The following is a 17,033-nucleotide window of genomic DNA, read 5'->3' on the forward strand; positions in this document are numbered from 1 at the left end:
CCGCCCTGCCGGGGCCACGGCTCCCGTCCCGGCGACAGGCGCTGCTCCGCACACGGGGAACGCGGGGCTGCAGCCATAACGCCTATCGCTTCCCATAACCTTCTCCGGGGCCGGTCGGAGTCGCCTCCGCACTGACCCGAGTTCAAACTCTGCCTCCTCCCACACAACCCTGCGATGGAAACATCACCTCGGAGCTGATCCTGCCCGCCAGACAACCGAGGGAACAGTTTACTCTGACAATCATACACGGATCAATGTGTCAACGCCATTGGGAGGAATACTTTGATAAACTGACTTTGATCAAACACACGGCCGATAAGTGCTCTGGCATTAGGTTTTGCTAACTCTCTCCTGCAATCGCTCCTCGGGGTCTAAAGGTTCTTCATTGAGTAGTTACACAGTAACCCGTCATCAGCACCGTGTGGTGAAATGTATGTGCACTGATATAATTCTTATTTGCTCTCTTATAAACTCAAGCGGGATGACAGAGGTTCCAGTTGTGTCTTAAAACCACAATAAGGAAGACCGAGTTTTCGAGCTGTTTGGTAACTGATTAACCAAGTCCTCAAGGCTTCACAGTTTTACGGTCACTGTGGGTCTATTACTGTGCTCTCCCCTGGCTGCAGGTATCGATTTGCCAGTTTCAAATATATGTGCATATGCGTTTTAAATTCTACACAAGTAAAAAAGAAGCCAATGTTACTACATAGTCTTATGCTACCCACTGACATGAGCAAGGTCTCAGAACGTTACAGTGATTTTGATACATACAAAGTTCTTTTTGTCTCCTACTACAGAAGCTGTTGCCACACTAGTTCAGAAATGATGGAAAGATGTGGCAGAATCAGCAGCTGTTAATAAATTGTACAGGTCTTGACTATTTTTTAAGAGTGGCTTCCAGACACAATCTGGGCTTTTCTTTCCCCAGGAGCTCAAACCAGATGTATACAAATGAATTTTTAGCCTAATTCACAGCATGGCTCGTTAAGTTGGATAGCGAGCATTCTATGAAACATCATTTCAGATTCCAACATTTCTCTTTTGCCTATTGAAGCCTCAAGTTTCACCATAAATTACTTCTTATATAAGTAACCCTGAATCCTGGAAACTTAGAGCAAATACTACACTTTTATTCCTAAATTCTGTTTGTTGGGCTTTTTTAAGTGGTGATTCTGTGCAGTGTTCAGATGTCCACTGGACCCAACTCGGCAGCTTAGCTTTATTTACAGCAGAATATTTAAACTCAAGAGAGCAGCGATCGCCTATGGGGCACCGCAGCGCCCAGCACTGCGAGCAGCGCCGGCCCAAGCCGTACCCTGCCCGGGCTGATCCCGATCCCGATCCCGTCCCGGCGGGAGAGCGGGCCCAGCAGAGATTTGGGGCTAAACTGCGCTCGTCACCATCAGCTGAAGAGGCTGAAAGCAACCAGGCGTTCATCGGGCATGTTCTTCTTCCAAGGACACGGAAATGACGGCGTACAGGGCCGCACATCCGTGTCATGGCAGGTCCAGCCACACGTCCAGTCACAGCCCTCCACAGCTATGGGAAGGTAACACAACCTTTTCACGTCACTATTTATTTATTTATTTTTGATGTCTCATTTTCGAATCAAAACCCAATTCCAGTTCGCAGAAAGAAACCATTCAATGCACAACAAGCTTTTTTGTGTTTTAGACACAGCAAGGCCCTGGAGCACTCAGAATAGTCCCTACAGCTGCCCCAGCTGGTGAGAGCATCTCCAGCATCTCCCAGAAGTGAGGGCTGCAGCACAGAAACGCCTCTGGAACCTTCCCCGCTCCTTGGCAGGACCTCGCTTTCCAGGCCTGCTTGCAGAGCAAGGTGTTTGAAGTAAAGATGGAACTGTTTCGTTTGCAATGGAACAGCTGCTTTGTTTTGAATGCAGCAAATCTTCATTTTAGAGCCGTTTTATGAAAGTAGTTATTTGATTTAAAGGAGAAAAGAGGCATGCAGAAATCTAACTAGTGCTGTTTCAATGTGCAAAACAAGGTTACTACCAAAGTGAAAATCCTTGTCTTCCTCCAGAGGAAAATGCAGTAAAATTTAAAATATACTCTAAAAATTGCCATAAACAAAGAAGTCACAGTTTGTTTTTCTATTAGAAACACTTAAAGGTTTTTAAAAAGCATATTAATTTCATAAGTCACATGCTACATCTTGAAATGAGACCAAAAAAATAAACTTTTTCTTGGTATTAAAATACAGGAGGTAAAAATGTGGAACAAAACATAACAGAACTACAGGTGGCCTGCACCTGGGTGAATGGAAAATATTAAGTTTAGCTGCTTTACTTCCTACAGTAGCTGTAATAAACAATGCTCATCTGAATGAAATTAACAAATGCATTTAAAAGGAAAAGTCTTCCACTGCATGTCCCATTAAAAAAAATCAATGCACAATTAATTAATACAAAAAATGTAGTTCTAGCCTGAATACTGAAGGTACTGCAGGTTTCCTGAAGTCATCACAGCAATCCCTGATTCCTTGAACATTGCTGGAATGGTCTCCCTGCCCATCCAGTAATGTGTGCAGCTCCCTGAGGACGAAGTTTTAGTAATTTACTTTTCCAGATTTTCATTTTTGCAGGTGTCATCAGGCTTCAGCAGATTCAATATTTTAAGACAGACTGATATTCTCTCCTTTTGAATAGCCAATCTTGTGAATTCTGGAGTTCTGGAAAACTCTGGAACTGGAGGTAGAGCTCCAAGAAGGTGTTCAATGCGCTGGGCTTGGTCCAGTGCTATTCTTGATAGATGATTAAGTTCCCCATGATCTGGTAAGGTGAGCTGAGTCACTGATAAAAGATGTAGAAGATGCTTACTCAGTTGTCTCACATGAGTCAGCTTCTCTGCCCAAAAATTAACTTCTCCTTTATCAAACAGGGAATCATCTTCTTCCTTAACAAAAAGAAAACCAACAGTGATTAGAAAATGACTTGTGGTTTGATAACGAGAAAATCATAAAGATATGGAAAAGGATATATATAGAAATGATGACTGAGGCTGTCATAGAACAGCTTTGTGTATTAAAAAAACAAGGTAAACATTCATATGCCTTTTCTTAAAGGTTTGGGAAAACACAGTAAAAAGGTTCCTACTTTTCCAAAGAAATTTTACCTTCAAAGATGAGGCAGTTATGGCACAAGTCTTGGGAAATAGTGGAAGTAAATAGCAGCCCTAATCCTTCACATGTGCTTGCCTTCCCCTATGAAACAGTATTATATTTCACAGAGACCTCTGTAAGCACTATGGTAATTTGCTATATCATGGAGCTTTTTGACTGGATTAAATGAAAATTGCATCAGTCAGTGAAACATCAGAAATGCACACCTAAACTACAGACTTAAGAAAAGATTCATTATATATTTCATGGGTCATATTAATTGCCAACAAACTTCTCAAAGATGTAGCTGCTCCTGCTGGTTTACCTTCCAGCATTATTTTGACTTTTCCAGTCTTTTCAAGACAGAAAGAACACAGTGAATTTATAATAGCTTTCACAGGACCAGTGTGGCAAAGCTTTACAGAAACAGTCCTGAAGTCAATGACTGATGTAAGCAAGACTGTTTCATGTGTTGTGCGGAACCAGTCACATGGATGATGCCATAAAGTTAACAAATATTCAAATGCCATCTCTGGGAAAGCCAGCATTGGTAGAGCATTGGTCTTGAATGTCCAGATGTGCCTGGCACCCCCAACAGCAGTTTAAATTCAAGGGAAGCCATCATCTGCAATAATACTGAATGTAAATACATTACAGCCTCAGAATGTTTCAGTCAACAATGCCTTGTGAAGTAACTCTTGATTTCTTTCAATGTTTGCTTATTGATCTCTTTAATTTTATGCTGGTATTACCACGAAACAGACATAAAACTCTTTTCATTCTAAATAAGATCCATGTGAATTCTTTAAAAGACTGTAAATCAGTTAATACTGCAGAAGCAATTATCAGGTTTCATCAGATGAGACATTTCATTCTATTCCTACCACAAGACTTCAGAACTGTAGTGCTTCTAACATGCTATAGCAACTGCTTGTTAAAATTACCAGGGCAGGAGTCTCCCCATCACTTTGCAGGTCACCGTCTCCCAAAAGCCACTCCAGCAGGACTGGGACACCGGCATGGATCTCTCCCCATCGCTGGAGCAGCTCACACACTATGCCAAAGGCTAAGTCCAGGGCCATTGGAGCATTCACTATCCTAAAGGCAAAATCTGTTGAGAGAAAATATGTGTAAGAATATAGAGCAAGACCGCAAACATTTTCAAATAAAATCAGCACAAAAATGATTTCTTGGAAACAGATGCTGAACTTACACAAACTCGTGCAGAATGATAAATTATACTGCAAATAAATTAGATGGGTGTTTACTTCTGTGCCACTTGGGGCCTTCACTCAATTCCAGAATAATACATGAAGCCACTGAAAATGCTGATGCTTAATTTTTTTCCTCTCCTGCCCATGTAGTGACATTTATTAATCTGGGTTTAAATATACAGATATGTCTCTTAGAAACATCTCCACACAGTCCTGTCACTATTCCATGGTGACTGTTTTTGCCAAACAACAGCTATGCCTTAGATCTCATGTAAGGTTTTCACTGGAACTCAAAACCTACAACACATGATATGCTTTTAAAGGGCTGGGATATAAAATGAGTAATCATTCAGTGTGTAATCTCTTTATATATAATAAGATATACATACACACACACATGTAAGAGAGATCAGGCACGAAGACAGGCTTAGAAAAGATGTTTGAGAAGGGAAAGGCAGACACTGTTTACGACCCCATCACAGAGCTATATTTATACAGGTTTTGGCATCATGCCAGAGCTGTACACAAAGCTATCATCCACAATGCATTTCTTCCCTGAACTTCCTCACTGCTCTCATTTAGGGAGATGCTGATTTAACTCTCTGGGTCCTAGGGCTGCCTTTGATAATGGAGTATATAAAAATGCCACAAGTGTCCACAGGTAGGAGTTTCTCCACTTGTAACTTTAATGCAATTTTTTTTTCTTTTTAAAAGGGCTGCAGGAAGAGGACCAGAAGAGGAGGGTTAGTGGACAAGCCTCTTTAAAATCCCTATTACTGCAAAAAGGATTTTGGCAAAATTAATCCATGTCCATAGTCACCAGCAAACTGAAAAATGTTCACTGAATGGTCTAAATAGTGGTACATAAGGACATGCCATTGTTGAAGGCTGTAATTTGGGAGCAGACAACACAGCAGAGTCAGAATTTGGTAAAAATCCATACAGATATGGAAGGCACACCTTACTTTTTGTGTGTGATTGTATTTAAGCATGTCTCCTGAAGGAGAACAACCATCTACATGGAAGAGGCACAGCAGTGCCACCAAGACTTCTCCCTCACAACCCACATTGAGAGCTAGAGCATGGACCTCTGTGCTGTAACCCCTCCCGAGGCCTCAGGACAGCTGCAGGTTTTCTGGAGTGCATTGGCACAGCAGAGAAACTCACATTAAAACACCAGGATTAGGCAAATACACGTGCCAAAGAGTAAGGAAACATCTAAGGGCACAACAGACCGATGGAAAGATGAGTACATGCACTTGACAGACCCGGCAATGTACTGAGGACATTGGGGAGAATGAATTAGTATTTGAGATGATGAGGACAAAGGACCATAATAAGGAAGGGAGTGAAGGAGAAAGAACAGATGGTCCCTTCTTTATCTTGGAGTTAGATGAGGGTAAATGGAAATCTCCTTGAACAAGCAACAGGAAGGCAGGCAGTCAATCTCTTAGTGACACTAATAATGTTACATACACAGTTTGTCTCTGGTAGACAGCAAAATCAAATGTTCAAATCTGTGTTTTTCATGTCAGGAATTATTACATTATCAGGACACCCCTGAGTTTTTTCTGTGGGGGAGTGCTTTAGAAGTGCTGTAGTGCAACATTTCCATCTCATTTATTTAGGTATTGGGGTTTTTAAGTATTGTTTTTGCTGACACTCTTCTCCAGGAATTTGTTGGGGATTTTTATTTGTTTTTTTCTTTTTTCTTTTTCCTTTCTTTTTTTTTTTTTTTTGTGTGTGGGGTGTGTGTTTGTTTGCTTGAGGGTTTTTTTTGTTTTTTTGTTTTGTTTTGTTTTTTAAAAAGCCCTTGCTTTCCCAGTTGCTGTGCCCCATTTGGTACCAGTCTGATACTCTAAATAATGGACACAGTGATTGTCTTCTTTGTTTTGGCTTGCTTAGGCTTAGATAGGAAACAGTTTCATTCAAGTGCAATAGGGACACCTCAGCAATACTGGCAATTTTCTGAGCTGAAAAAACAGAGATCAAAATGGAGTGTGGTGTTCTGAGCCTGAAAGAAACATCCTGGTTATGAATGCTTACAAAGTCAGCTTTTTCAAATTCTGATGATATTTTTGAGTTTTATGATGATTCCTGAATGCCTACGATTTTAAGTGTTTATATAAGGCCTCTTTCCTTATGCCACTTTATTTGTATTGGAATATTTAGCAGATTAGGTGATGCTGGGAGCTAGAAACCAAACATGATACTTCCCACTGCTGAGTTAGCTGTTGCTTTGGAGGACCAATCATAGATAGCACTGCCAGTTCTGGGGCCTTTTTAACATTTAGTCTCCTTAAGTATAAATAAATACAGTGATGCTCTCTTTGTGAATGAGAATGCTGAACTGCTGAGAAATGCATCAAGAAATAGATTGGAGCCTCTAATTGTGGTATTACGTGACCATGCTGAAAACTACCAAGAGGTAGCAAAACAAGTCATGCTGAGGTTCTGCTCAGACTAAACTTGCTTGCTAGCAGTTTTTCAACAGCATGACACAGAAGAAAAGGCAGTTTTGTGGTCACAGAGTATAGCAGTCCAGTAGAGAATCCTACAAGTTGCAACAAAGGAAATGGCAAGTCCTTTTTTCTTGCTGGTTTTTTTTTTTTTCTTCAAACTAAAAAAGAGAAAAGAATACAGGAAAGGATATGTAGCACCCAGGAAAAACTTGAAGATCCTGAACACACTGACCACCTATCTGTGAACTGCAGATGCCATTTAACTAATCAACAAAACTTGTGTGTCAGTTCTGATGTTGAGACCAGAGAAAACAAAGCAACATCACTTTGAAAACACTATAACTTAGGGTTCCAAAATCTGGCTAAGAGTCTGCCTACCTTGCAAGGGTTTTGGGTTAGAGAAGCTAGCATAGCAGCATCTTGGTACTTCAGGTGCTCACAGAGACTCAGCATACCAGTGTCTGGCAGATGAAGAATTTTCACTTCCACCCGCTCATTCCATCCACTCCTGCAGAGTATCAGGAATGGCCCCATTGTATCTGAAATGCTCCCTCAGCTGCTGTTACTTACAGAACACCCTGATATTAACTGACTTTGATACCAGTTTACACAAATTTGATGCTAGACTAGTTCAGGATTAGATTTGTGGACTGTCAATGCTACAAGGACAATGAAGAGATATAGCATATATTCAAAAGGAGTGCATTAACTCTCCTAAGCCTGGAGTGCTGAAGTAATGCAAATGGGTAACAGCAAGCAAATTTACATAGGTACCCATGATTTAACAGGTAAAAACACTTCTACAGGGGGAAAATGTTTTATTGCAACTCTAAAAGTAACTGCCAGGGATGCTGTAAGCATGCATAGAATCTTTGAAGATACCCATAAAAGATGTGTGTCTTGTCAAAAGAAATGTACGGTCCTCACTGTTTACAAGAAGTGCTCCTCACATCATCATCTGCCTGCAAAGGCACGGCTGATTTTCAAGAAGCCACATATTACACATGATGCTGCGTTTGTGACTCATGCTGTGACTTCAGAGAGTGCTCTGAGCAAGATGCAAGTTCACCAGGGGCAAAAAGGGCAGGTGGCTTCCCTTTCACCACAGCCCCACAGGCCTCTGATGCTTAGCTGGGAGCCAGCTCAGGTACTCTGCTGATCACCTGGTAAATTAAGGCTCAGAACAGCACAAAAGGCATTTGGCACGCAGCTCTGGCGTGTGGGCTCTTCTGCTTGGCTGGCAAGCTGAGCTGGTTACCCTGCAGTCAGAACTGGGGTAGCTGGGGGCCGGGGAAGGGAAGATCACAGGACAGCAGGAGGAAGGAAAGAAGCCAAAGGGAGAGCGAGACCTCCCCGTTCAGCAAGCTGCGAGCCCAGGTCAGCCATCATCCCAAATGTCCCCATCAGAGCCTTGCAAACAAAATGCTGAGATTATTTAAATGAGTGAGTGTTAATAGCCTTTCATAATGCAACTATTTAAAGTAACTGAATAAAAAACCAATTCAAATAGCCAGGGCTCACAGCTGATTACTGCCAGAAGAATTAAACCTACAAAAACCAAACCTGAAGATGTAGCTAGTGCTATAAACCAAAAATAACAGCAGAGCTCCTTCCACAGCAGTTCTACAGACTATCAAAACTGTGTTAAAAATGTGAGTTTCTTTAAATTTGAAAATGTGCATATGTTCCAACATGCAAAAACATCATGAGCAAGATAAGCATCTTAGTAAATAAGCCACTACAGGGATTGAAATACCAAAAAAATTCTCTATGACTTAAAACAAGTAGTTGCAAGCAGAATAGTTAATACTACTCATCAAAATGAAAAATAAAGATAAGAATCAGGTACTACATACTTTTTTCATTTTGAGGAATTGAATTTTCATAAAGGGAAAGGGGTTAAGTACTGCAATGTTTTGGTCTTTGTGAACCCGCCCACATAAAAATTAGACCTCCCACGTACACATTCATATAGTCCAAAAGCTTTGATCATGCCAGATGTAAATATTTCTTCTAGTAGCCTATTACGTGTCCTCCAACTATACAATTGTTCTCTGTTAAAGCCTCGGTGATATTATGGGGAACTGAAAGGATGTATTAAGAGCATATATACACATATTTTATGGACAACCATGATAAAATATAGGCAAAGGAGAAAATCAGAACATATTCCTTGCCTAACAAAGCATTTTGTAGTTTTTATACTGCAAATTGTTAACTGAAGTTCATTCTAGATCAAAGAACAATCCAATTTTTGTAAACATATACTGTGTTCAGAGGAAACAGAAAGAGAAGTGAATCCACAAGGAAGCTTTGTATAACAGCTCAGAGATAAAATCCCACAAAGAACAGTGTACCAACAGTAGTGATTTTTCAAGGAAAATATTCAAGTTCTGCAAGGAAAATTACAGAAAGTATTTTAGGCAGACCATTACCATCTGAACTGGTAAAATATTTTTTACTTTCTTGCACAAAGTGCTGCCCATAAAGTTATAAATTGGTATTTATGGTACCTCACAACACCCCAGCAAAATGAGGTAGTATTCTTACTTAGAGGGAAGTTGACAAAGGCATGGACCTTTAAAGCAACAAAGATCATTGAATGATTGCTTGGCAAAACTGGGGATTTATCTCATGTTTTCTGATACGTCACTGCAAAAGATGAGAGTATCAAGCAAGATATCAGGTTCTCATCCAAATGATGGCAGATTCAGCATCACGGTCACTAATACCTGTAATATTAGATTTGCAAATGGAAAATTTCACCTAAACACTAATCACTTCTTTATTGTATAAAGATTGTCCTCCTTTTGGTGTTCAGTAATAATCAAGCTTATTCTATTCTCAGCATATGAAATATAAGAGAGCTGAGTGAGACAGTCCTACAGACATATTTTTTACTTAAAATGATGTGTTTATGTATGCCTAGACTTCATAAAATTTAAAAAGCCTTCAAATTCAAGAAAGAAGAAAATCCCATTGGCCCAACCCAAGAGTTAAAAGAGCTGGTAAATAAAGTGAGGCTAGAAAATGCAATTCCTATGTTGAAATACATTCTACTTTGAGGTAGGCAGGAATTGTGCAATTCCACAGCAAGACAATGCATAGGTGTCACCAGACATGAAATGCTGCCACTGAAAAAACAGCAGGGCAGAATAAAGGTAAGTAAAGGGGTGTTCATACCCACCCAGTCTCTACAATATCACCCTTCTGGGCACTAGGATTAAAAGAAGACAGATGAGAAGCAAAACAAAAGAAAAAAAAATCAACCCAAAAAACTAACCAACCAAAACTAAGAAGAAAGAAAATGCAGAAATGGTAACTGTTGCATCTGGATGGTTGGCAGATGGCTCTTGCAATTGCACTGTGTCAATTTAAGTTACAAACATCAAAGTTTCCACTTTTTAAAATGACCATTTATGTAAAATCTAATATATAAGCAGATTCCTTTTCATAGTGTTTCATAAAATCAAAGGCAATTAGATCATTTCTATCCTCTCGAGAAATATCATTCCCTAGATGACGTATAACTGCTTCATATGTTTTCCATTTCCCTGCCTGAGTCTGTTTTATAGCCATGCTTTTTCGGGATGGCTTTAAAAAGAGGCCCTTCCTGACATCACGCAACACGATGTCAAAACACAACACCATTACAAAACAAACGAATCAAAACTAATTTCTTAATAGTTGCAGTCCCTGAGTAGAGTAGCAGTGATGCTGCTCTCAGCTTTGACTTTGATTATAAACAGATCTGAGTTAATAACATGTCTGATTAGTATGGAAACTTACAGCTCAGGACTGAACAGAAAATTAAAGTCCCTTCTTGTGCAAAAGAGCACACACATATTCATCATCTTTTCAAGCCCTTTTTTGGAATGTGAACTGAACAGTATTTTTCAACTCAGTAACTACGTTATTTTTACTTTTTAAATATATATGTATGTATACATAAGATTTTCCCATGTAAGCCATGCTCCTGTACACGAAGGATTTTATTACAAAACAACCACAGCTCAGATCTGTCAGAGGAAATGAGCATTTGGACTTTACCTCTTACATTACTACTTTTGCAGAGCCTCCCCCACTCCAAGCCATTTTCTAATTTAAACAGCAAAAAGACAGTATCCCCTGCATAACCCCACAGAACTCATGCTTTTCCTTTTTATAAGGTAAAAATATTATTCAGCTAATTTTCAAAACACTGCCAAAGAGAACATATGGTTTTTTAAACTCAAATTATGTACTTACTGGAAAAAATGAAGGTAAATATGGTTTCCAAATTAGTATAAATTATTAGAATTAAATGTATAACTGAAGACTCTTGTTACTGCATGTACCAACTATACAGAAGTTTTTGCTTAGCACTGATGAAGGTTACTGAATGTGAACGAGCTGTATGCTACAGCTCTGCTGTAGGAACACAGGAGACACATTTACTTCTGTATCATAGATGGAATTTCAGAGTGACATCTGGGGAATGATGGTAAGAGGCTTATTATTTAAAGGATAAAGGAATAAGGAAAGAAGGGGTAATGAGTACAAAAAAACTAAAAAAAATCTTATTATAATTATGCATATAATTTGGGCAGAGAAAAAAAAAAACAGAAAGTATTTTAAAAGCAGTAATAGGAAGGCAAACTTTCCTTTATTTCTATGAAGCCACAGCCATGACCATCACAGTCTGCATGAGGAGCCTATGAAGATCTGTAAGCTGCTGTCCTGTTTACTCACTCACAACTAAAATGCTGATAAGAAAAAGCACATTTAATAGATTATTCACATGAACACTCTGTTTAACATTTACCACTTCCAGACTCCAGCACTGAGTACATAAAATAATTTTTCATGTATTCTTTCCTAATTTTTCAAGCATGACCTTTACATAACAGTGCCACTGAGTAATTAATAGAGCTAAATGAAACACTGTCAGTAAATAATCAGTAGCCAGTGTTTGATGGATGAGCTGATTCTAATTCAGTCCATTCACTTTCAACTTTAATTAGTGGCATTGTATTCTAGAAAGCAAACAGTTCCTTCATCCATGTGATGATCTAATGTTGTGTAAGTGGGCTGACAACAACTTTTAAGGCGTTGACATAAATTTGGGAATACAAAGTAAAAACTCACAGTACTCACACATTTTCTATATAATATAATTCTTAAAAAAGATGTAATATAAAGTTCCCCCTGCAAAACACACTGATTTTAATGAGTTCCAGACACACCAGTAAATCTTGCTAAGACAATTATAAGTCTCAATGCAAAAGTTCTCTCTCCTCCTTCTTTAATTTAGCCAATTCATGTGAATTATTAAGTGTATCTCAGTGAATTTTTTGCAAGATACAAAAACAAGCATAAAAATGCTATTTATTTCTACATGAGTACTGATATAACACTAAATTTTTTGGCACTATAACTCTCGTTCTAGATGCAAGCCTGACTTAGCTGATGACAACTGCTAAGGAAACTGCATTTTTGAATTACTGGAATTTAGAGTAATTTTACATTATTGAAAAATGTTCCAATTTTCAAGGTCTCTTAGGTTACAACATGTTTTGATCTTGTTCTACACTTTCTCCTACATGTTACCTTACATTGGTATTTCTCATCCTTCTTCCAGCAGTTCTCTCTAAAGGGTGGAACAAGGCAGATTTGCAGATTGCTGCAAACTGTGGCTATGGAGCACATCTGAGCAGAGAAGACGCTAACTTACTATAACATATCTGATTCAAGTGCATGTGTGACTTACTGAAAGAGGGTATTTTTGAGCAGAATAGCAAAAAAAAACCAACTCAGAAACCTCCGTAACCCAGTCTTTGCATCACTTCTGATACCTCATATAAAATGCTATGGGGGGACACTGTTTTTAGGATAGTTTAGATTTAATTTTTATCTTAGTTTCATATTACTTGTTAAAAGAGGGTGACATTCAAAAAGAAGTGATCATAAAATAGCTCTTATGGAAAGTGCCATAAATCTTTTGTATAATAATGTAAAAAATATTCATAACAGAGTCTCAACTTCTTTACTGGCCAATTTTCTAAACCCCTTTCCTCACCGTGTAAGAGAATACACTTAAAGAGCAAAAGGCCACAGAAACCATTCACTATATGAATGCCTGATAAAAAAAAGCCCAGCCACCCTTACATGAAAAGCTTCCAATACAGTCCAGATGTCTGTTCTTACTGAGATGTCATCTAAGGGATGAAATGTGTGTAAAGAACAGCTCACATTATTTTTATCTTTTTGCTGATATATGGACACAGATACACAATGCTATGAAAATACAACTAAATTTGCAAATGGTCTGAAATGTGAGAAGTTACCAGGATCACAAAACATTCACACTGCCAGTGCTAAGTAAAAATGACCAAGAGAATTTTCTTGCTTTTTTCTGTCAAGATAAAAACGCCTTCCAATGCCAACTTGCAAATTGCTTTCAATGCAGTATTGTGGGATCCATTGTAAGTTTTCTGACATTCCAATAAAAAAAGTCAGCCAGGCTACTGAGCTGCAGTCAAACAGACAGGCAGGTGCTGTTTATCCTATTCAACAACTCAGTGATTACAGGTCACTTAGGGGCAGTGATCTAAGGAGAACTTAGGGGCAGCTCCCCTGCAGGTGCAGAACAGGTAAACAGCCCCAAGTCTCAATCCTGAATGGAAAATACCCATCTCCAAAGATTTTTTTCCAAGAGCATTTTCACTCCATGAGAGAACCACTGCCTCTTTTCAATGAGAAGATGATGCACCAGTGATTTCTCTTGAGAGCAAACTGGTTTTTGCCCTTTCTTTCAGAAATACTCTGAAATGAGATTACACACACATATTCCTCACTCTACTACCACAAGTTTTGATTCACATTGAAGACCTGCTGATCCTAACCATCCTGTTATGACTGAGGCATTTCTAGAATCAGGACTCCATGTTTCTTCCCAACATGATGTTCATATTAAAGAAATCCTCAGGAGTGGTTCACACCCTTTTTACTTCACACAGTTCCTGCCACCGAGGTGACTTCTGGATTTTGCACCTTCAGTGACCCAGAACACTTCTATTTACATGGGCAGGTCTACACCTCTCTGGAAGTCGCATGACTTACTTGCAGCTCTCTGACTGAAATACCTCAGGCTCTGGCATTTCCATACAGCTGTAGTCTGCATGTGTTACCAGCTGGCTCAAGATTTGCTAGGAAACTTCTAGCTGTCATCAGAGCATCCTCTGGCAAGCTCCAAGGGACTTGGATAGTGTATCTCCATCTCAGATATTGGTGGGGTGGCTCCCTGCAACTTCATCTGCATCTTCAGCAGACATGGCATTCCAGAGGCCTTGGCATGCTCAGGTGGATAAGTAAATTCTAACATGGTCTGTATGAGTTACTTCAAGGACTTTGTCCAAGTAAATTTATGTAAGGAGCAGGAGCTGCTTAGTTTTGCTTAAAGTGTAAATATATACACAAATTCTTTGACTGGTAAGTAGTATTCAGTCGGTAACCAGAGTTCTTCAGAAAAAATCCCAACACAGATACCAATATATTTGTCTAATACAGATTTTACATTTGTCTTTTCCATTTCCTTCAGAGCTCTTTAAGGAATTGGTTTGGGTCCTCTTCAACTTGAGAAGGAACTAAGTGCTAAGTGCTCTCCCCAGTGTGCTGAATGGAAGTGCTCCCTGCACAAGACAAAAATTAAAAACATTTGAGTCTCACATAGTAATGCAGACATGAACTATGCAACACCAGGGACTTCCCCATCACAGGGAAGAAATCTCTCTTTCTATTCTCTACACATTTAATACATGGCTTGGAACCTTTGTTATTCAAAATATTCCAAAATATTCTAAATAGGCATGGAAGACAGAATGGCTGAGTAACCTGGGGCTCTCAGTCATTCATTGCGATATGGAGTGCTTCATAAATCACTTACAACCATGTGCATGGAGAGAAGGAATGGCACTATCTATTCTGCAGGAAGAGCAGACAGTCATGCAGATGAAAAAATCTTGACTGGTTTTAGATGTCTGATCTGAGACATTATGACTTGTTTCACTGAGGAGTCAGCACCCCATAATGCTTTAATATTCAAAATGCATTTCCCTCTGGCTTCAGCTGTGTGTGCTCTGAACTCCTGCAAATCATGCCTGCAAGGTATTCGGCTAAGCATTCAGCATAGTGACCTTCTTTCCCAACTCTGCTTGGAATGACTTGCTTAGCTGCACAAAACAGCTCTCTGGGAGAGGCAGGGACAGAATGCAAAATCACAAGGGCAAAACTAAATAGCTTTGGCATGTCCCTTCTTGTGATCCTGGTCTTTATCACATTCAACTTGCAGCTGAGGTCGTAGTTGAATTTCCTAACATTTGGATACCTGACCTTGCAATCTTCTGAATATTCTTGGTGTGGGGAAAGGCTGGAGGAGGAAGATGGCAACATATATCTATAATTTGCCAAGGTCCAAAAAGAAAAAGAAATCTATACCTTCATCATTTCAAGTACTTAAACACAGTCTGGGCCAGAGCTACCTATAGCCACAGTTGCACAATCCTGAGGCAGTGTTTCTGGCACTGAGCATCCTCAGTAGCCCTGCTTGGAATGCAGGTAACCATTTCAGGAGCAGAGACATTTAAGCTGCTTTGTGAACACAAAAATCTTCAGAGGTTTTAGCTTTTAGGCTCCTTTCAATTTCTATTGAGTGCGTGCGTGTATATATATGAAAAGTACAGCATTTTATAGTACTATTTCTCAGTCAAACTATTTCTCAGTTTTATCAGAAATGCATATCCAAAGCATACATGTGTAACAGCATTCAAAGAAAAGGCCTTCAATTTTTTTTTCACAGCATGCATAAATATAGCATTTCCTCTTAATTTCATATGTAGAATCATGTTTACAGTAATAAAACCCAAATCATTAAAGTTTACAAAAATACTCACAGTACAGAAAAATCTCAGTACCAACTAGTAAGGATTAACACAAGTAGTTGAAAACCAGGATTTTATAATGAGTCGTGTTAGGCAACCCTAATACCAACAGCCCATCAGCACTCCTTATAAAAATACTCAGTTCACACAATTAAATTTACAAAGCAAATCATCAAGAGACAAATGAGACAGAAAAGCAGAAGGCTGTAAGTTTACAGAGGTCAATTCAAGATATGGTGAAAAGGTGAAAGAACCATGGAGAATGAAATAAAAGTGCAGGTAGAGAGGAAGGGAGCACTCAGTGCACAGAAGAAAATAACAGCTCTAGAATATTTTATTGAATCAGACTGGCAATCTGAAAGAATAAACAACATCAAAGGGATTTTTCCTCCCCCATTTTTAAACAAAATAAGGAAATCAGGAGGCATACTTCTCTGTATGCGTTTCCCACTACAACTTGTGAGCCAGTTTCAATCCAGTTTGACAAAAAAGGATATGGGAATATGAAACACTAAGTTTTATTTCTATGAAATAGCCAACTGGGTAAAGAAAAGAGACCCTACTGCAGTCATGCCTATTGAAAGGATGAAACTTCAGTCATCAGACATGAGAAAATCCACTTACATGCAAAACAAATCCATTTAAAAAACCCACCAAACCTAAGCTTCCTTCACTTCACTGCTCAAGGAACTTTTTACCTTTTTCACTTAGTAACGCGTTTTGAAGTTACAGTCCACACTGTGACTGAAACGTGTCTTTAACCTAAAGACTTTTTCTGTCTTTAACATCTTATTTTTCCATCTGTATATTTCAAATGAGTTTCCTTCAGCAAAGGCCACATTCTACTTAACCTTGCCATGGCACTAGGTGAGCCTTAATCACAAATTGTGAGAATCAAGTAAAACTCCTAATTTGGAGAATTTACCTCTACCCTGTGACAGCCTTTCACAGCGGCACAGATATGTCCATGCTAAAAACCAAAACACATTGCAAAACAAGGCAGCTAACAAGCAAAGACTGCCTGTACTGCCTCTACTCCTATGAATTTGAAAAGTAACCACTGTTGAGATCTACAGACCAGCCTAAAATAATTCCGTCTGTGTGTATGCAAGTACTACTTCACCCTTGAGATCACTTTATCCCTAGGCTTCTCCCTACACCCACTGTATTTGAACTCCAAGATCTGTGCTGACCTTGCTTTAGGGGAGCATGAGGTCACTGACTCCAAAGTATCAAATAATCTGTATTTTGGTACATACCCTTTAAAGACTATTGCCCACCTGAGTATGATCTTGCCTAAATAAACTGACCTACCCAGC

General features: G+C 39.2%; 1 protein-coding gene across 1 annotated transcript in view; it reads right to left on the reverse strand.

Annotated features, from left to right (window-relative positions):
- Positions 1-1,573: 1,573 nt before the first annotated feature.
- THADA (THADA armadillo repeat containing) overlaps positions 1,574-17,033 on the reverse strand; it is a 152,746-nt gene continuing 137,286 nt past the window's right edge. The window contains exons 37-38 of the mRNA XM_014308577.2: positions 4,065-4,231; positions 1,574-2,915 (exon numbers count right to left, since the gene is read on the reverse strand). Of these exons, the coding sequence (XP_014164052.1) occupies positions 2,577-2,915; positions 4,065-4,231 (506 nt within the window). The 3' untranslated portion in view covers positions 1,574-2,576. The remainder of the gene's footprint in view (positions 2,916-4,064; positions 4,232-17,033) is intronic.

This window comes from Geospiza fortis, unplaced genomic scaffold (assembly GCF_000277835.1).
Source record: "Geospiza fortis unplaced genomic scaffold, GeoFor_1.0 scaffold41, whole genome shotgun sequence".
NCBI lineage: Eukaryota > Metazoa > Chordata > Aves > Passeriformes > Thraupidae > Geospiza > Geospiza fortis.